The 20,866-nt window shown below is 43.5% G+C and overlaps 1 protein-coding gene across 1 annotated transcript in view; it reads right to left on the reverse strand.

Moving 5' to 3' along the window:
* Nucleotides 1–19,457, reverse strand: part of LIPG (lipase G, endothelial type) — a 31,414-nt gene extending 11,957 nt beyond the window's left edge. Inside the window, exons 1-6 of the mRNA XM_043991099.1 lie at nucleotides 19,001–19,457; nucleotides 15,899–16,092; nucleotides 12,958–13,137; nucleotides 10,336–10,447; nucleotides 2,149–2,370; nucleotides 1,197–1,439 (exon numbers count right to left, since the gene is read on the reverse strand). Of these exons, the coding sequence (XP_043847034.1) occupies nucleotides 1,197–1,439; nucleotides 2,149–2,370; nucleotides 10,336–10,447; nucleotides 12,958–13,137; nucleotides 15,899–16,092; nucleotides 19,001–19,097 (1,048 nt within the window). The 5' untranslated portion in view covers nucleotides 19,098–19,457. The remainder of the gene's footprint in view (nucleotides 1–1,196; nucleotides 1,440–2,148; nucleotides 2,371–10,335; nucleotides 10,448–12,957; nucleotides 13,138–15,898; nucleotides 16,093–19,000) is intronic.
* Between the last annotated feature and the right edge of the window lie 1,409 nt (nucleotides 19,458–20,866).

Consider the following 20,866-nt stretch of genomic DNA (forward strand, 5'->3'; position numbering starts at 1 on the left):
GGAGGAACAAGGATTCAAACTCAGGTCTCCTACACATAAATGCCCTGGTCTTTCTACTGCTCTAAACTGCCTCATTAATGCCATCCTCAAACTACCAGAATTCACTATCCTCAGCTACCTCTGGTAGAAAAATACCTGCCCTGCCAACCCTGGGAGCACCTGAATCATCCTGTTTCACTGGGCTGAATTTGGGTGGGGTCATTTCCATAAAATAAGCTGTCATAGATATTCTCTCTCAAGTCAGCCTTAACAGTCTCAAAAACCCTAGCGTTAGTGTTATTTAAAAAAAAAAAAAAGAAAAAAAACAACAACCTATAGCCATTAGCAACTGAAAACAATGGGGCAGCTGTCAGAACATGAACATGGGAGGTCAGACAAGAGCATCATTTATAATGATGCTGTGAGTAGGCCAGGAGTCCAGGCCATGGGGAAGTCACCAAAAGTGATGCTTTTTTTCACTCTGGAGTTTAAGACTCTGGAATAGAGAAAGTGACAGATAGAGAAGGAAGAAGACAGATTTCCTGATTGGATCATGTTTTTCTGTCTGAAAGGGCCTGGCTTAGAATTTGTGCTCCCTTTGAAAAGCAACTGTCTGTTGAGCTATCCACCTACCTGAACTGACTCTAAAACCACCCAGCTATTGGCTGATATAAGAAGAGGAAGAACCTTAAAGATTCTCAATCCAACCCTATCACTTTACAGATTGCACAGAGGAGCATAGAAATTCAGGCAAGGTCACACAGGTGGTAAGTAGGCCAGTATTTGAGCCCAAGTCTCCTGACTTAAGATCCCCTCTCTATAATACTTACTGACATTGTCCAAAATGTCAAAATGTAATTCACTTTACAGGAGTTTAACTTAATAGCCATTTTTTCTTAAGATTCCAGCTGCACTATAATGATGTACACTTATCAGCACTTAGCGCAGTGCCTGGCACAGAGTAGGCACTTAAGAAATATTTGTTAAATTGAATTATCTAGGGGGCAGCTATGTGGCACAGTGGATAAAGCACCGGTCCTGTATTCAGGAGTACCTGAGTTCAAATCCGGCCTCAGACACTTGACACTTACTAGCTGTGTAACCCTGGGCAAGTCACTTAACCCCTTAATCCCCATGGCCCCCCCAAAAAAAATTGAATTATCTGAGCTTAGACACTGAAATGCACAGTCATATTGAGGAGTGAGAGGTGGAACTACCTTTGAAAGGCATGCCAGCTCGGGTCTTTAGGTACATCTTGCTGTTTCTTTTGTGCCGGATTTTCTTGGCATTATAGCCAATGCTGTTGCAGCGGTTTTTCCGGCAGCTCAGGCAGATGCCTTTCTTAAAACGATTGGAGTCCGTGCACTGGAAGGCAAAGCTCTGCTTGTCCTGGTTCACCAGGGAGTCCACAAAGAGGTGCACAGCCCTCTCATGCTCACATTTCACCACTTCTGTGATGGCTAAGGGAAAGATGAAAGAGAAAAGAGAGTGAGGGGGACAGGGCAGACAACCTGAGCCCCATTAAGGTCAAGACTTCAAATATCTATGAATGTCCCCAGCTATGCAAGCCATGATACCTCCATCTGTATCTGAGTTTCATGAATTGCTGGGGCCAAAAAGACAAATAAACAAATCCAGCTTCTGTGCTGATATAAGAACTATAATGAACCTTAGTTCAACCCAGCAGACTGACTTGGACAAAGTCATCCCCTAGGGGTCATCCCCCCTGGTGATGAGCTTCTTTGGGAATTTCAGAAGCAAATTCAGCCCACCCCAATCTGTCCATGAACCAGTTCTGTCTCCCAGAAGACTAATTAAAATTGTTCTGAGAAATCATTTAGGTTCATTACAGAATAATTAAAGCAGCTAATAAATTAACTATGATAACAAAGACTGAACACACAGAGCAGGCACGATGGGGCACCCCAACCATTAACAGGCTTGCAAAACATCAAGCCATTTCCAACAAGGCACGACAGAGGACGCCAAGTGGGTTCATAATAAAACAGACGTGGCTGGCAGCATAAAGGGCATAGCCACAAGGATGGGGGTTAGGACCAAGGTTGGGCTGAATGAAAGGAAGTCCTATCAGGGCAATGGGATCACTGAAGCTGAGTTTTTGTATGTGATGAAATGGGACAGGAGTGGGGAGTGGGCAAAGAAACTCACTTCCATAGGCAATGGATCCTAAGACATCATTCAGCCCACAGCCTGGCTGATAGTCACCCCCATTGGGATAAATATCAATGTGGCCCACGGGCATCTGGATGCCAATACTCAAGCCAAAGGAACGGGTGTATGTGTGGAGGACGTCCACAAAGTACGCATCATCCGGGGAGAGCCGCTTGTGGATGTCTGTTCCTTCAAACATGGGGCCAGCTGGATCCAACCCTACATGGAAGAAGAAGGGCAACAACACTGTATACAGCAGAGCAACTCCAGCCTGGTCAGCGATGCTTACTAAACACTTACTATGTGCCCTGCATTGGGCCAACCACTTGGGTGGTAAGAGAAAAGAGTAGGAGAACTCAGTCCCTGCCCTCAAGGGTCTTCTGATCTTGTGGCCTTGGCTCCTCAGCTACCTCAGTAACCCACTAAGTCACACACAGTAGGTGTGACCCATAACTTCATGAAGTTCCATAGGGCTTTGCCCTTGAGTTACTTCTGACTCATGGGTGCCAGAACTCAGTCAAAAATTCTAAAAAATAAGGACTGATACTGGCAAGAAGAGGCTGTTCATAGGATCATGGAAGAAGAGCTGGAATCTAATCCAATTCCTCATTTAACAGATCAGGAAAACGGGGAGAAGAGAGAAGAAGGGACTTGCTAGGGGGTGCCATAGTACACAGAATGCCAGGTTTGGAGTTAGGAAGACCCAAGTTCAAATCCCACCTCAGATACTCCCTGGCTATATGACCCCAGGCAAGCCATTCAACCTCTGTTTGCCTCAGTTTCCTCATCTGTAAAATGGGGATAATAATAGTACCTACCTCCAAGGGTTCTTGTGACAATCAAATGAGATAATAATTGTAAAGTATATGTGTGTACATATATACGTGTATGTGTATATATATCAATTTATATGTGAGTATATGTATGTATATATATACACATACACATATATAAAATGTGTGTGTATGTGTATATATATATATATATACACATACACACACATTTTATATATGTGTATGTGTATATATATACATACATATACTCACATATAAATATATATATATATATGTATGTATGTGTATATATTCGGAGAGAGAGATAAAACTTCCACAAGATCATACAGGTTAAAAAATATCAGAGATGAGATTTGAACCCAAGCCCTCCCATTCCAGAGTCAGTACACATTCCATTGTACCAAGCTATCTCCTCATCTCATAAAAGGTTAAAGGTAGAAAAGATTTCCATAATAATAATAATGTATGGGCTTACTATGTGGCAGGAACTATGCTAAGAGCTTTACAATTATTCTCCTCTTTGGTCTTCACAACAACCCTTCCTGTTTGGCCACAGCTACATTTTGTTTCTGAGGTGTTTGGTTGGTTGTTTTTTTTTTTGGGGGGGGGGGATTTGAGGTTCCTTTTTTTAATAAAAAGCCTTGTTGGGTTTTTTGGGTTTTTTTTGGTGAGGCAATTGGGGTTAAGTGACTTGCCCAGGGTCACACAGCTAGTAAGTGTCTGAGGCCGGATTTGAACTCAGGTACTCCTGAATCCAGGCCCGGTGCTTATCCACTGGGCCATCTAGCTGCCCCGCCTTGTTGGTTTAAACTACGAAGTAACAACAGGAGCCAGTGTCTGGGTAGAAGGTGCCCCTTTCCTTTGGCTGGAAGGAGGCAACCTGGGAAGCTGAATCTTGATATACCACAATCCCTCCCACACATACCTGGACATCCTTTCTGTCTCCCAGATTTCTGCATCACACAAGACTAAGGAGACAAGATTCACCTTCCCCTACAATGCTCTGAGCAGCTCAGATTAACACTATCAAGAAAGACACAATGGAACCATGTGCATCAAAAGAAGGATAACTAGCCTGTCTAAGCCTCTGATGGAGGCAGAATCAGTCAGGGTATTTAAGACCTGGAAAAGAATTGTTCCAACTGCAGACAGATAATTAGCCTGACTAATCTAACCTTTAGTCAGTTATGGTGTGAGATCCACTCAAGTAAGCTTTCTGTTCTCAGATCAGGAATGACAATCAACAAACTTTTACTAAGCACTTACTGTGTGTCAGGCAAGAAAGCTAGCTGGTGAAGTGAATAGAGCAGCCCAGGGCCTAGAGTCAGGAAGACTCCTCCTCTAGAATTCAAATCTGGCCTCAGACACTTACTAGCTGTGTGACCCTGGGCAAGTCACATCACCCTGTTTGCCTCAGTTTCCCCATCTCTAAAATGAGCTGGAGAAAGAAATGGAGAACCACTACAATATCTTTGCCAAAAAAATCCAAGTAGGGATGTGACCAAAAAATAACTGAACAGCAATATGTGTTAGGCACAATTCTAAGCTCTGGGGACTCAAAGCAAACAAAAACATGGTGCCTGACCCCATATTCTAATGAGAGAAACAAACATAAAAATAACTAGGTACACACAATAAGATATTTACAGAGTAGATGGAAGGTAGGTAAACTCAGACGGGAAGGCACTAGCCACATGATCTGAATTCCCCAGGGGAAGTTCCCCTGACCTGACAGTATTTCTGCATCCCTCCCTGAAAGACCTATGGAAAGAACCAGGGAATAGGAGGACAGCAGGGAATTGCTGTGTCTACATTCTCCTCCCACCAGGGTTTTTTTGGTTTTGGCTTTTTAGTGCTGAAACTGTGAATGGTACCTTTTCCTGTAGCAGGAAGTCACTTCTTGTAAGGGTCAAGTGGCTGATGATAATAGGCCATTCTGACATAGCCCAGGCTATATATCTGATAAGAAGACAGCACTCCAAGACTGTCCATCATACTGGCTATGACCCATTCATCATCTCCTACTTGAAATTCACCACCTTTGGGGCAGCTAGGTGGTACAGTGGATAAAGCATTGGCTCTGGATTCAGAAGGACCTGAGTTCAAATCCGACCTCAGACATTTGACACTAGCTGTGTGACCCTGGGCAAATCACTTAACCCTCATTGCCCCGAAGGGAAAAAAAAAAACCTTTAAGTGGTGATAAAGATTAAAAAAAACAGAAATAGCTTCTTAACAGGGTTAGTCAAATTCATGGATAACAGATCCATAAAGGGAAATTGGGATGCTTGGCGATACTCCCCTAAACATTGTGCCTGAAAAGGAATACAACAAACAAGAGTGAGCAGATGCTGATTCAGAGAATAACCAGACCTCGTTGTAATGCACACCTCCTGGCATCCCCTTTCAGAGAAAAAAAAACAGAGCTCTATGGACCATGGGGTGGGCCCAGAGAGGCCCTCCATTGCCTCCTACCATGCCCCTGCCCCCCCACAAAGAAAAAAGAGAGAGAACATTTCTCCTATGCCACCAATGGAAGAAAAAGGTCCTTTTCTTGGTCTGAAAAAATGTACCCACGAAATAGTGAGTACCATGGAAACTAAGCTGAGCCAGAGGAATGTGAGGGGACTGATGGGACTTTATAGTCTGGCAGTTAGACCCGCTGGGATTGCTGGGACCTGCCTCATCAGACGGGCTATGTCCCTGCACTGTGAATGTGGCAACACATTTGTGGGCCTTGCAGGCTCATGAATGAATGTTTGAAAAACTGAAAGCCCGATCTATTCCCCTTTCAAAGGAAGTCCCTGCCGTACCTCCTCCAAAAAAGGGGGACACGACAAAGAAGATCTGGTCAAATTCGAAATAAGATTATAATCTTAGGAAGAGCTTCTCCTAGAAGTCCGAGTGAGACAAATTAAGAGGAACAAAGATCAAAGAGTCCAGGACTAAAAGGGGCTTTCAAAAACCATCTAATCAAACCCTATTTAATCATTGAGGCCCAGAGAAAAAGAGTAGTTTATTTGTGGTCAAACACAAAAAACACAGGCCTAATAGAACACTGATATCAGAGGTTTAGATCCAAAATGGATCTTAGAGGTTATCTGGTCCACCACCCCATTTCCACAGATGAGGAAACTGAGACCCAGAAAAGTTAACTTACTTGCACAAGGTCATACAGCTAAAATTTGAACCCAGGATCTCTGACTCCAAAGCCAAGGCTCTTTTCACTATTAACACACTGCCTCAGGGGCAGCTAGGTGGCACAGTGGATAGAGCACTGACCCTGGAGTCAGGAGGACCTGAGTTCAAAGCCAGCCTCAGACACTTAACACTTACTAGCTGTGTGGCCCTGGGCAAGTCACTTAACCCCAATTGCCTCACCAAAAAAACAAAACAAAACACAATGCCTCTCCCAATGTCTCCAGGCTAAAGATTTCTCTAACCTTTATTCACCAACACCAGCTTCAGAAGACAAACATGGTACCATCTTCAAGGCCTTGCCCCCACTACAATCACTTTAAATACCAACACATAGGAAATCCACCAGATGAAAAAAGGTGGAGGGAGGTGCCAAGAGCAAATACCCCTATTGAAATTGATTCTCTTTGGAAGGCAGAGAGCCTGGGCAGCATCTACAACAGCCTCTCTGAAAGAAGGAGTCTCCCATCCTTGCAGAGCCTGTGCAAGCCATCCTCCCCTTCAGCTGGTAGGAGGGGCCTGCCATCCAGCAAGGGGCAGATCCCGGCTCTCTGTACAATGGACTCATTAGCATTCTGCCCACTCCATGGGGCAGGACAAAAAGGGAAATGATATGTGTCAGTAGCTGCCACCCAAACAAGCCAAAAAGACAGACTCCTAATGTTGGGGTTTACATCCTTTGGTTTGGGGTTTGGCCTTGGCCAGGAGACAGGAGATGCCTTGAGCATAGGGGCCCCATAGTCTCTCCTGATCCAGGACGGCTGCAATGATTTGTTTTCATTTGGTGGGGTTTCCTGGCCCCCGCAATCAGCCCAGACTTCGGCACACGGGCAGCACAGTGGGCCTCCTGTGAGCCAACATTACAAAACTGCTGGCCTGGCCCTCCAACCACATGCAGTTCATTCAGCAGAGGAGCCCCTCAGACAATAGGCCTGAGAGTGGCCTAGTAGGGAACTGCTTTGCTCCAGAAACAGGGTTAATTAACAGATCCGTGTGATTCTGGACAAAGAAGGCAAAGCCTGGAACAAGATTGGGTTTCTCATCTCTTGGTAAACTACAGTTCTCCACAAGTTGTGCTGAATCAAACGCCTCAACTAAGAAATGTGGGGAGGGAGGAGATACCCTTTGGCACAGGTGGTGTGATGCAAGGTTTGCCAGGCAGGTCCCATCTCACCCCACCCCCAGTGTTCAGTTTCTCTGTATGATATAGTTGAAATGAGCATTGCATGGCAAATCAATGCCCCAAATGCCTTTTACTCCAAGATTGTTTTCCATCTACTCAGCACATGTCTTAAATGCCCCGATTTATATACGGTAAAGAATCCGCATTTGACCAGGTTTTCTTTGTTGTGCCTCCCTTTTTCTGGAGGTACAGTATGGACTTCCTTTGAAAGGGGAATAGATTGAATTTTCCGTTTTTCAAACATTCATTCGGTGTTCTTTAGAATGTAACCTCCCTGGGGCAGCTAGGTGGCACAGTGAATAGAGCACTGGCCCTGGATTCAGGAGTACCTGAGTTCAAATCCAGCCTCAGACACTTGACACTTACTAGCTGTGTGACCCTGGGCAAGTCACTTAGCCCCAATTGCCTCACAAAAAAAAAAAAAAAAAAAAAAGAATGTAACCTCCCTGAAGGCAGGGACTGCTTGGCTTTTTCTTTGCAAGCACAGGACTTAGCTCAGTACCTGGACCACAGATGATAGAATTAAAACTGGAAGGGACTTTAGAGACCACAGAGTCCAAACCCCTTGTTTTACAGATGAAGAAACTGAAAAGGACAGAAGCTAATCGACTTGCCCAGTGTCACACAGGCCTTCCTGACTCCCAGACCAGTGTTCTATTTATTACTCCTGATAAGTGCTTATCGATTGTTTCAAGTCCCAGCTTTCCCCATCAACCGTGTGACTGACCAAGGTCTAGTAGGCATCATGGTGCTGTGGAAAGGGTTCAAGAGTTCAAATCCTCCTTCTGCAGAGTGCAACTTCTGAAACTTTGTGCAAATCATTTAAATCCTCCAGGCCTATGTCTCCATGTGTAAAATAATGAGAGTGCACTCAATGGCCTCAGAGGTCCTCTTTAGTTCTAAATAGATGATCCTATGAACTTCAAAGTTCCAACCAATAAAACTTTGTGATGCCTGAAACACCACTATTAGGAGTCATTCCTTTGGATTAAGCATGACCTTTAAACTGTGGTCTTCACTTAAAAGGTAAAGCCCATGGGAGGAGTAACAAATTTAGTCCTTAATACCTCAGTGTGAATTTATCCTATGTCTCTCATTCAACATTTACTAAGCCCTTAACACAATCCCTTGCACATAACAGCAGACCTGAGGATGCAGCAATGAAAAGAAATGTACAATTAGGGAATTTAGAGTCTAGCAGGGGTTTCCCACCTGACCAGGGACTAGTGAAATTAGAGAGCCACAGACCCCTGAGAGGCACACAGGGGCAGGATGTGGGGCTCATTAAGGACAAACATTGCATCAATATCTCACAGCTTTGGGGGCGGCTAGGTGGCGCAGTGGATAAAGCACCGGCCCTGGATTCAGGAGTTCCTGAGTTCAAATCCGGCCTCAGACACTTGACACTTACTGGCTGTGTGACCCTGGGCAAGTCACTTAACCCCATTGCCCCATTAAAAAATATATATATATATATCTCACAGCTTTGTGAGATACTGATATATGTATATGTGTATATGCCTTAAAAGGACAAAAATGAAGGGCAGCTAGGTGGCACAGTGGATAGAGCACTGGCCCTGGATTCAGGAGGACCTGAGTTCAAATCTGACCTCAGACACTTAACACTTACTAGCTGTGTGACCCTAGGCAAGTCACTTAACCCCAATTGCCTCACCAAAAAAAAAAAAAAAAGGACAAATCTTATAGATAAGGAAACTGGGGAGGGGGGGGGAGGAAATAGGGGGAAGGGGGGGTTATATAAGTATGAATGGGGGCGGCTAGGTGGCGCAGTGGATAGAGCACCAGCCCTGGAGTCAGGAGTACCTGAGTTCAAATCCAGCCTCAGACACTTAACACTTACTAGCTGTGTGACCCTGGGCAAGTCACTTAACCCCAATTGCCTCACTAAAAAATATATATATATACCTAAAAGTATGAATGGAGTTAACTGATTTACAGTCATCAAATAAGTAGATTGAATCCCAAATCCTCTGATTCCAAATCCACTACATCATGCAGGTTAATGATTACTCAATAACCAAATTCAAATTAAGGCATAACTAAACTTTCAAGAATAAAATTCAATCCAGCCTTCTTAGTGCATTCATGGGAGCTTGAATGAGGAAAGTCTCATTAATTGTGCCAATCAATTTACATCTGAATGATGCATAGCCATCCAATTTAAATTAGATTATTTTAATTACAAAAATCATCCACAATCTAAAGTGACACTTCCTTCTTTTCCTTGCCCTCCATAGGGGAGTTCCAGATAATGCTGCAAAAGATTCAGCCTTCTATTTTATTCAGGGCTCAGGCACCATTTTGCCTCATTTTTTCCCCCAAACCATACATCACCCAGGAGACACAGCTCTGCACAACCATTGGCTGTTGATTGAGTTTAAGAGAGGCCTGAGCTCAGCTGCAGTAGAGAATCACAATTCAAAAGGGATAACAGAATCAAAGAGGAAGAATCAAGCTCAACAATTTCTCAAAAAATGCATTCCATCCACAAAATGTTTTCACTCCTCAAAGCATGCTTTGTCATGAGATAGCGTGATGTTGGGGAAAGCTCCGCATTGGACATCAAGGCTCCATGAACTCTTAAGCTCCAGCCAGACAGGCCTAGTAGCTGTTACCCAACACTGACATGCTATCCCTCATCTCGAGGGCTTTACAAAGACTGCTCCCACTGCCAGAGATAGACTCTCTCCTCCCTTCAGTCTCAGGACTCAAGAACAAGAAAAGCTCTATCATTAATTAAGTGAGTGAACTTGTACAAGCCATTTAATCATTATGGGCCTCAATTTTCTCATCTGTAAAGTGATGGGAGGGGAAAGAGGATTTTTTGGTTTCCTTCCAATTCCCACATTCTGAGACTAAACCAAAGCGTTTGAAGATCCTTCCACTTCAGAAAAGTGCAGGTAATCAGAAGGATGAAAAAGAAGATAGAGATTGGAATGAGCATGGGGAATTGGAGGGTTTACAAGAACTTAAGGAAGCAGCACTTACCTGTGATCCTTCCTATTGTCCCCTGTACAAAATTTCCAGCATATCCAGCAACATGAGCTCCAAGACTGTAGCCAATCAAGTGAACATTCTCAAGAGAAAAATGCTCCTTCTCCTGAAGTCACAAAAACATACTCATTAGAAGCTTGGATTTCTAAGTCTGAAGAGGTCAGTCGGGACCACTGGTCAAGCAAAGTCCTAACTGGTCCTTGACAGAAAGAGTACTCTCTCTTTGATCCATGGGCATTTGTAATGTTGGCTTGAGATCGTCAAGCTTGCAGGAATAAGGGATTGTGGGGGAAGCTGGGAACAAGGCCCATGACTCCACTCTCAACTATCTAAGAGCTATAATAAAGGGCCTGGCTGCAAGCTACCAGGAGGGCCTATTGATCTTCTACCTGCACTTTTTTTTTTTAAAGTAAGGCAATTGGGATTAAGTGACTTGCCCAGGGTCACACAGCTAGTAAGTGTTAAGTGTCTGAGGCTGGATTTGAACTCAGGTCCTCCTGAATCCAGGGCTGGTGCTCTATCCACTGCGCCATCTAGCTGCCCCTCTACCTGCACTTCTAAGTCATTTCAGATTGGAAAGACACATGGCACAATAGGGCTATATTTGGAAAATGGGGATTGGGGGATTTGGGGGGGGGGGGTTGCAGGGCAATGAGGGTTAAGTGACTTGCCCAGGGGCACACAGCTAGCTTGTTTAATTTTTGTCTTTGTATCTCCCAGAACCTAAGCACATTGCCAAGTCCATAGGAAACAGTAAATCCCTGTTAAATAGAATGGAAGGGAAAATGGAACAGAAACACCTGAAACTACTGGTCATCATCTCCTTCCTAATGGCTCAAGAACAGGCTTTCTCCATCAGCTCTCCACCCTCTGCATCCCCAATCCTCCCCCCGCCCCATTTCTTTTTATATCATAGATACAGTAACTAAACTCGGGAGTCCTGAAGACTTGGGTCCAAATCCCATACCTGACACTGGCTTGGGACTGACCAGTTGCTTAACATCGATAAACCTCAGTTTCCTCATCTGTAAAATAAAGAGGTTGGATTCAATGACCTCTAAGGCCTCTCTGACTCTCTGAGCTCCCCCATCCACCCCAGTGTTCTGCCAGGCTTCAAGTAAAGAGGAGAGTAGCTCATCTCTGCAAAAAAAAAAAAAAGTTGAGTATGTCTAACTTTGAGTAAATATCTATGAAGAGTTCATTATCCTCATGACCCAAGGACCAGGTCTTCATACACATAGGTAGAAGCTAAAGGTGATGATCTTGACAATTCATGCCAGAAACCTCTCCCAATTTACCTGATTCCTGATACAAAACTAAGATTTGGGCTTGAATGATCCAGATAATTGCTTCTTCATCTTTTTTTTTTGGGGGGGGGCGGCAATGAGGGTTAAGTGACTTGCCCAGGGTCACACAGCTAGTAAGTGTCAAGTGTCTGAAGTCACATTTGAACTCAGGTCCTCCTGAATCCAGGGCTGGTGCTTTATCCACTGTACCATCTAGCTGCCCCCTATAATTGCTTCCTTTTGCTAGTGCAGGCCTGTTCTAGGTTATCCTGTGGATGTCTGGTAAATTGCTAACATGTAAAGATTCAAGACTTCATTGTTCATGTTCAGTGTTCTAAACTACTTATTTAGATGTATTTCCATGAATGTGTTTCAAATTCCCCTAGAAAGTAAGTTAATATCAAGCTATCCAGGATCAGCAGCTACAACTGTGGAACCGCCTGAACACCTTTAAAATTATAAAGAAGGTCCTGGCTTCCAGCCACTTGCAATAAAACCATGGAATTTAGAGCTAGCTGCAAGAGACTTTGCATTAATCCAAGTCACTCATTTTACTAAGGAGGAAGCTGAGGCCCATAGGGGCGAATACCTTCCCCAAGATTACATAGGTAATTTCAGACTCAGGACTCAAACTCAGGTCCAGCTAAAGTTCTTATTCTTTGCATTAAACCACTCTGCCTTGGGCTAAAATATGGGTTTATAAAATCAGTAGACATTACAGGATCAAATCTTAGGGACATTAGAGGCCATTTAATCTGACCTCCTCATTTTATAGATGAGGGACTTGAATAGAGACTGTTATTCTTGTTCAGTCATTTTTCAGTCATTTCTGACTCTTGGTGACCTCATTTGGGGTTTTCTTGGCAAGGATACTGTAGTGGTTTGCCTTTTCCTTCTCCAGTTCATTTTATAGATGAGGAAACTGAGGTACACAGGGTAAGGTGACTTGCCCAGGGTCACACAGCATCTGAAGTCAGTACTCTATCCACTACACCATCTAGCTGCCCTGAGTAGTGACTTAACCAAACCTATATAAGATCTGGGGTTCAAACCCAGGTCCTGTGATTCTGAATTTTCTACCACACTCTCTCCACTGGGCCAGAACATATTACAAGTCAAATCTTCTCTTGGCATATTTGTTGACTAAGAATACTTCTGTTTCGCACCAATAAAAGGTTTCCTCCACACTGATCCAATGATTTGGCTTACTCCAAATAATGTTTGATTCTATAATTCCAACCCAAACAAAGTTGGGTCCTTGGAGTTCACTGTAACGGGAACTGACATAGTTTCCTCTTATTTTAGAAGGTACTCCTCCTCCCCCAATTACCTGCAGCCAGTCCAACATCTTGGCAATTGTAGAACCCACTTCCCTAGTGTTGTTGACAGCATCTGTATAGAGCTGATGGGCTAATGGCAGCCAGTCCACCACGACTACATTAGCATCTTTCTCTCTCATCTGAAGGGCCGACACGAGCTTGAACAACCAATTCTCAAACATACCACTCATCTGCACAGGAAAGAAGACAGGGTGCTGTTATTTTCCCTTTAAGTCTTGGGAGCTTCTCTCAACAACAGAAACTAAAGGTTGCCCTGAATCCTTCACACTGGTTACACACAAATCAAATTTGTCACAACAGAGACTGAGATTCCAAAGGGCAAGGATGGTAGTTTAGTCTAAAAACTTATCCTCCCCTACACTCTACACAGTAGGCACCTAAAAATGTTTTAGGAATAAATCAGGGGCAGCTGGGTGACTCAGTGGATGGAGTGCCGGCCCTGGATTCGGGAGGACCTGGGTTGGGATCCGGCCTCAGACACTTGACACTTGCTGACTGTGTGACCCTGGACAAGTCGCTTAACCCCCATTGCCCCGCAAAAAAAAAAAAAAAAAAAAAGGAATAAATCAACAATAGGGAAAATTCCAAGCAAAACTTTTGTCAGGATGGGGAATGTCCTTTTCTCCCCTCAAAATTTTCCTGTCTTAACTGAGGCAAATTTATAAAACTTAGAGCTGTTTTTCAATTGATAAATGGTCAAATATTATAAACAAATTTTTTCAGAAGAAATCAAAGCTATCAAGTCACATGAAGAAAATGCTCTAAACCTATAACAATTAGAGAAATGCAAATTACAACAATTCTGAGGTATCACTTCATACCTATCATATTGCCTAAGATGACAAAAAAGGAAAATTTGACAAAGTTATGGCATATGAATGTGAAAGAATGCTATTGTGCTGTAAAAAATAATGAAAGGAATGGTTTCAGAAAAACGTAGGAAGATTTTTATGAATTGATGTAAAGTGAAATTTTAATCTAACTCGTGGGTTCTCCAACTCTGAGATCTATGAGGGCTGGGACCTCTTAGATAAATTGTGTGTCTCCCAATAAACAGTAGACATTTAATGAATGTTTATTTAATGGTATTGAATTTCAGAGAAGCCCAGCTTGGGAATTGATGTTAACTAGGTACTTGACATACAAAAAAACCTCTCTCAGCCTCAGTTTCCTCAACTACAAAATGGGGATAATAATAGCTCCTACTTCATAGGGTTGTAAGGATCAAATGAGATAATGGTTTTACAAATTTTGCAAAATTTTTAGGAAATTTTAAAGAGCTATATACATGCTAGCTGTTAATATTTTTAGGCAAGCAGATTCTCTATATTTCTCAAAACTCACCAGGTAGACAAACAACTGCATTTCTCCCGCATAGGGCCAATCCTGGTCAAGAAGAAGGGAGAGATCCTAGCACCTCCCTCCTATCACTTAGTGATTGATGTCAAAATGTCTACAGTGTGTGAAATAGATGAATTTCTCAGTCACGAACATTTTATAGCTTACATTAGCATATCAATTTAAAAGCTTTTCTTCTTCACCTTCCCCAATTAGCAATAAGAAAACCCTGCTCAGTTGGGGGAAGAGCAGGAGAAAGAAGCATATTCAAAATAATTCTACTAGTGTTTATTAATGATGTCCTAAGCGACAAGCACTGTACTAGAGACTGGCAGTGCTAACACAAAAACAAAAAGAGTCCCTGACTTCAATTTGCTTAGACACTCAAAGACTTTGACCCTTTAATGGAATACAGCATGAAATAATAGCAAAACTAGCAGTAAATAGAATGAAGACCATTGGAGCTACAACCATTGGCAACCACTTTTTAATGTTATTTTTCTGACTGTTATTTATGGGGAAGGATGACATTAGTTCTGTGCAGCTGTGCAGCTAATCCTGCAACTGGAATCAGGAAGACCTGAGTTCTAACCTGTCCTTGCTATCTCTGTGACCTTGGGTAGGTCACTTAACCTTTTTGCCCGCCTCAATTTCCTCTTCAGTAAAATGGAATTATTAATAGCACCTCCCTGCCAGGGTTGTTGTAAAGATCAAATGAAATAAATATAAAATGTTATAAATATAAATAAAATATAAAATGTTATGCAAACCTTAAAGCATTACATAAATACTATTATTGTTTGTTCAATGCTTCATTTTACTTGGAGAAAATATTTTTGTGTGTTGTTTAAAAAAAAAAACCGTACCATCTTAACTTAGAATTTGTAGTGCAGATGGTCGTTTTATGAATAACCTCCCTAGTCACAGATTCATAAAATATTAGGTTAGAACATGACTTAGAGATAACCTAACCTCTAACTTATCTAAAGTTTCTGAAGCTCAATGTTAAAGCCCCTTTTGTTGAAGGAGGTTATGAGTGGGTCTTTCAACACGTTCTGCTCTGATAGTATGTCCCTAAGAGCTTCGACAATTTGGAACCCATCTCTCTGTAGAAAAGGGCACCAAGCCAGCAGCTTCCCCACTCCCTCCTTCTCCCCCCCTCCCACCCCCATCCCAGCCAACTCTTCTGGCTCCTCTTCAGATTCAGTCAGTCAAGCGACTCCAGCCAACTCAACATGCAAAGAGGGATGTTGGGAGGCCTCGGTTGACCAATGTAATTAAACACAATTAAAGGGCTTCTTAAGTGGTGGTTGGGCTCCACTGCAGCTGCTTTGAGGAGCTCCATGGGTAAGCTTGATATGTGCCAGGGGTAAAGCCTGCTTTACTGCAGGCTACAGCTGGAGTACAACTTGCTCCTTAAATGCAGTGCCTGAACTCATTCTTTACCAATGCCAGAAATGCAAACAACAAGCAAAAATGATTGGGGGGGGTGGGGCGGGGAGGACCAGAAACCTTCGATGTTCATTTTAATTGAATAGCACAAAGGAAAACAGATACCATGTAAAACTAGAGTTCCCTCCCCCAGAAGCTCACCGTCCATCCGTGGATGATGAAAAAGGTTTTTGCTGTTGTGTTGAAATCGCAGTCTTTTAAATGTTGGTCACTGCCTCTGGAGAGATAGCAGCCTTCGTGCTCTGGGTCTTTGGAGGTTCTGACATTAAACCGTACTGGGGGCTTAGCAGGAGGATGCACTGTATTGGACTGGGGATGCTCGGTTAAGTTTCTATCTGTGGATAAAGGAACATAGTTGGATGCAATTATCTTATCAAGGTACTAGTCTAGGGTCTACTGCTAATTGGTTGTTGTGACTTGGACATGTTGCTCTGTCTCTCTGACCTCAGGTTTTTCATGTCAAACAATAATAATAACCAACACTTTCATGATGCTTTCTGATTTCAAAGTGCTTGTAATATGTTATCTCATTTGATCCTCGCAACAACTCTGTGAAGCAGGGAAGACAGGTCTATGCTAAGTTCCATCTTATAGATGTGGAAACTGAGGCTCTGAGTTTCAGTGATTTGCCCAAAGTGACACAGCTGAAATTCAATGCAATTCCACAGAGCATTCATATAAATGCCTACTATCTGCAAGGCACTATGCCAAACAAACAAACAAAAAACAAAAAACACCAGCCCCATGAAGGGACTTTCTACAGAACTAAACAGCTTAACAAGGGGAAAAAACAGGTTCTTCTGACCTGGAGTAGTTTGGGGTTTTTTGTTTTGTTTTGTTTTTCTCTCCAGTAGTCTTCCAAATGGTTGCCTCTGAAAATGACACTGAACTATCCTCTTTACTAGATTGTCCCGCAAATGGAATGGACCAATGAAAAGCACTTTGACAATGTTGTGATAGCCAAATCGAAGACACTATTGTCTCTTCTCTCCCTCCCTCCTTCCCCCTCATTTCACCTCCCTTCTTTCCCCCTCTTTCCTTCCCCACTAAAAACACACACACACATACACACATACACACACCATTACAAAAGCAATCTCTTTTTCTTCCTTCCCTCCCATTTCCCCCTTCAGAGAAAATTTAAATGTTGTGGAGAGAATAGTAGAAGATAGACTGAGTCATAAGTTCATCAAAACAGTTCTTTTCAGCCCCATAGTACCTAACTGTAGGAAGTGAGTCTTCCCTAATGGCTCAGCCAGTAGCAGTCATGCCGGTTTGGTTTTGGTTTTGGTTTTTGAATACAGGAGTTGCTGCTGGGTCCTGTATCCAGCTACAGTCTCTCAGACAGTAGATGGACCTCACTCAGTCATCTCTTGGGATTTCCCAGAAAATCATCTTGATAACAAATTGGGAAATTGTCATGGCATACCAACTAGGACGATGGATCCAGATTTAAGGTGTCCAAGGAATAAAGGATTGAGAGTGGGAGATAGGGGAAGGAAGTAGCAAACCAGAAGGAAAGAGGGAGAAGAAGGTTCCTAAAGGAATTTTCAACTCAGTGCACAGTGCTCTGAGCTCTCTTCTGTCCTGTGCTATGTCCTTTGTGGAGAACACACACGAAGATTCATCTTACCCTAGAAAATCTTACAATTTAGACATCACTAGATCAATAAACTAGCCCCAATAAGCAGAATTTCAGACCTGAATTACTGGCAACCCAGCACCTTCACTGCCCTAACCCAGATGGGGGAGGGGGTAAGATTAGGGAGGGGACAGCAAAATATGTCTGAATAGGAAAAGGAATTAACTACAGGAGATAGGTGTATATATGCACAGCTTGGCAAGATTTAGTTTGGTTTCTTTATCCCTTTCTGCTTTTCCATCTATTGTCCAGTGACCAATAAATCCTTAAATTACTAGAATGTTAGGGCTGAAAGAGAATTTAGTTATTGTTTTACCTAGTCTAACCCTTTTATTTTACAGATGGAGGAAGAGAAGCCTAGAGAGGTTAAGTGACTTGTTCAAAGTCACACAGAACATTAATAAGCTTTGAAACTCAAAAAAAATTATATACTTTTTTCAGTTGCCTCAGAACTGCATTTTTATTATTTACAATCTCCCAACCCTTACCCCAATTCAAGCCTCTTAAAACATTAGTTTTTTTATTTTTTGTGTGTCAAAGACCTCTCTGTCAGTCTGGTGAAGCCTATGGACACCTACCTTCTTGGAAGATCGTTTTTAAATTAATGAAACAAAAGACATAGGATTACAAAGAAAAACAGTTGTATTGAAATGCAATTTTTTAAAAATTAAAGTTCACGAGCCCCAGGTTAAGAACCCCTTCTTAAAAGGTTTTTTTAGGAAAAGTAAACTTGCAAGCACCCATGGCCATTTCCTGTTAGCTCCTCTAAACTAGGACAGTCATCAAGTTCAAACTACTAAGGTGCCGTTTGGGAGTCTCCCACCACACCTTCCCAATTAATGAACCTAGGAAGTTCAAAGGTATTTGCTGCCATCCCAATACTCAGAAGTTGGGCACCCTCCACACAGAAACTCGAAGAGCTATCAAGAAGTTGGGCACCCTCCACACAGAAACTCGAAGAGCTATCACTGGGGAAAGTTGTGGGGAAAGAGAAGAGGAGGAGGAACAGGAGGAATAAGAGGAAAAACCGGAGATGATGCTTGTGCATCAAAAACTGACAACCCAAGCAACTTCTCTGAATACAGTTGCTGCTCCAAACTCCCAAACCATGCGCTAGTCATGCCAGGGGAAAGTAAACTTTCTTGGAACTGGAAAGCGATATCCCCCCTCCTCCCATCTTTCCAAGAACCTATGCCAGATTAAAATAAACCAGCGAGGGCAACTAAACTCTGCTCTCTCCCTTAACCCTGAAGAATCGACGCCCCAGAGGAGGCGAGGGGCGGGGGGGGGGGGGACAGTAAAGACAAGGCGAGTTACTAGAAATTTGGCAAAACGAACACTAGTTAAAATTAAAGTTAAAAGCTGGGGGGATAAGGTGAGGAAGGAGGTAGAGAACGTAAACTAGATTAGCCTCAATTGCCTTTCTATTGCCACGAGACGGGATGATGCCCTGGGGATAGCTAAACTAAATCCAAAGAACAAGTGGATAACCGAGAGCTATTAAGAAGGATGAGAAAAAGACCATGGGGGAGAAAGAGAATCTAAGGGGAGCAAATTGTGGAAAAGAAACCAGAAGAAAAATGAAAATAAATGAGCATTACCTTTCAGTAGCCCCTCTGGACCATCTGGGTCTGTGTTTCCCGCGGCAGCAGAACAATAGAGACTCCAGAGGCAAAGCAGAGAAATGAAGCTTCTCATCGCTTCCCCCCCGCCGCTGCCCCTCCTGCTAAGGAAGAGGGGGGAAAAAGGTAGGGATATTTCTTCTGCAAAAGAAGGAAATCCTTTTGCAAGCCTTAGCTACACTTCGCCTTTTCTTCCTCCAGGAGATAACGAGGTAAAAATCAAGAAATTCGTGGGAAAAAAAAATAAAAAGGGGAATCCGGCCAGTAAGGAGTGAATGAGTGCGTGAGTGTGTGTGTGAGTTCGTGAGTGTGTGTGAGAGTGTGTGTGTGTGTGTGTGTGTGTGTGTGTGTGTGTGTGTGTGTGTGTGTGTGTAGGGCGACAGTGAAAGATCTTGAACTGTATATTCGCCTACAACCTCAGCCGCCAAGGGGATGACTTGCTGTCAAGGAAGGAGGTCGGGTTGAGAGAAGTTGTAGTTTTTAAAAGTATCCGAGTCATCTGACCCATCGCCAGATGGTAATTTGCCTAATTTATTCGGAATCTCGAGCTCTGATTGGTCACACCTTCCCCAACTCGAGGGCAGAAACTCGCCAAAGTTTGAATGAAAGAGCCGCACACCCACCTTATGACGCACTCTTTAGGCTGGACCAGGCTGAGTTGGGTGCTCCACGCGCTCGCAATCTCTCTCTCTCTCTCTCTCTCTCTCTCTCTCTCTCTCTCTTTCTTTCATACACACACACACACACACCACCACCACCACCACCACCGAGGAAATAAAGATTATCTTATCGGAAGGAACCCTCATTTAGCTTCCTAGAAAAACTGCTTTCCTTCACTTCAGCTGACCAAAAAAAAAAAAGTCCACCTACAATAAACCAGATGACTCCTCTTCTTCCAAAGCCTTTCCCTCTCCCCATTCGAGTCCCACAAAGTTTTCCTCGCCATCCCCGCTGTATTCTGGGGTGAGGTAGAAGAAGCGTTGAGGGAGGGAAAGGGAGCACTTGTTGCGGCTCAAATCTCTTCCGCTCGCTCCTCTCCCCTCTCATCCTTCCGAGCCGGCTTGCAGGTGACAGAGGGATCAATAAGGGACAATGAGAGCGAACTTGGTTTGACGGGGTCCAACTGTTAGCCAGACAGACTGGGGGAAGGAAAGTGGAGATCATTCGAGGTGCGCTCCCGACCAGTGGAGTCTCTCTCAGCCTTCACATGTGCTTGTAGGGCGCTTAACACTTCAGGACATTTGCAGCTCAAAAAAATCTCAAGGAACAGAATTAAAATACGCGGCATATTGGACCATTTCGGGGTAACTCCAAAAGCTTAGAAGTGAAAATCTCCAAAAGCAAATTGCCAAGCCCGCAAGCACGTGCATACGCACCATTCTCTCCTCTGGATCTCCCTCTCTCCCCATTTCCTTTTCTTTTTCTCCTCTGCCTTTCCTTCCTTCTTGCGCCCTTCTCCGTCCTTCCTCCTGATTCCCTCTGATGTCTCTTCTCTGTCTGTCTGTCTGTCTCTCTTTCTGTGTGGTGTGTGTGTGTATGTGTGTGTGTGTGTGTGTGTGTGTGTGTGTGTGTGTGTGTGTGTGTGTGTGTGTGTGTGTTTCTGTCCCTCTCTCTCTCTCTCCCTTCCTTCCCCGGGTTTCTGACCCTGAGAAAATAAAGTCACTAGCTTCTTCACTTAGCTTGGGAACCGCAGTCCGGGCCGAGAGAGGCCGGGATTAAAGGGGGGGTGGGAAGGGGGAAGGGGGAAGTGGGGAAAGGGGGAACCCACCCTTTGAGCATTCGGGAGAGAAGCTAGAGAAAAGAGGCATTTTTCTCTCCCCTGAGCAGAGATGCCACGCGATGGGG

Source organism: Dromiciops gliroides, chromosome 1, assembly GCF_019393635.1.
Source record: "Dromiciops gliroides isolate mDroGli1 chromosome 1, mDroGli1.pri, whole genome shotgun sequence".
In the NCBI taxonomy this organism is placed as follows: domain Eukaryota; kingdom Metazoa; phylum Chordata; class Mammalia; order Microbiotheria; family Microbiotheriidae; genus Dromiciops; species Dromiciops gliroides.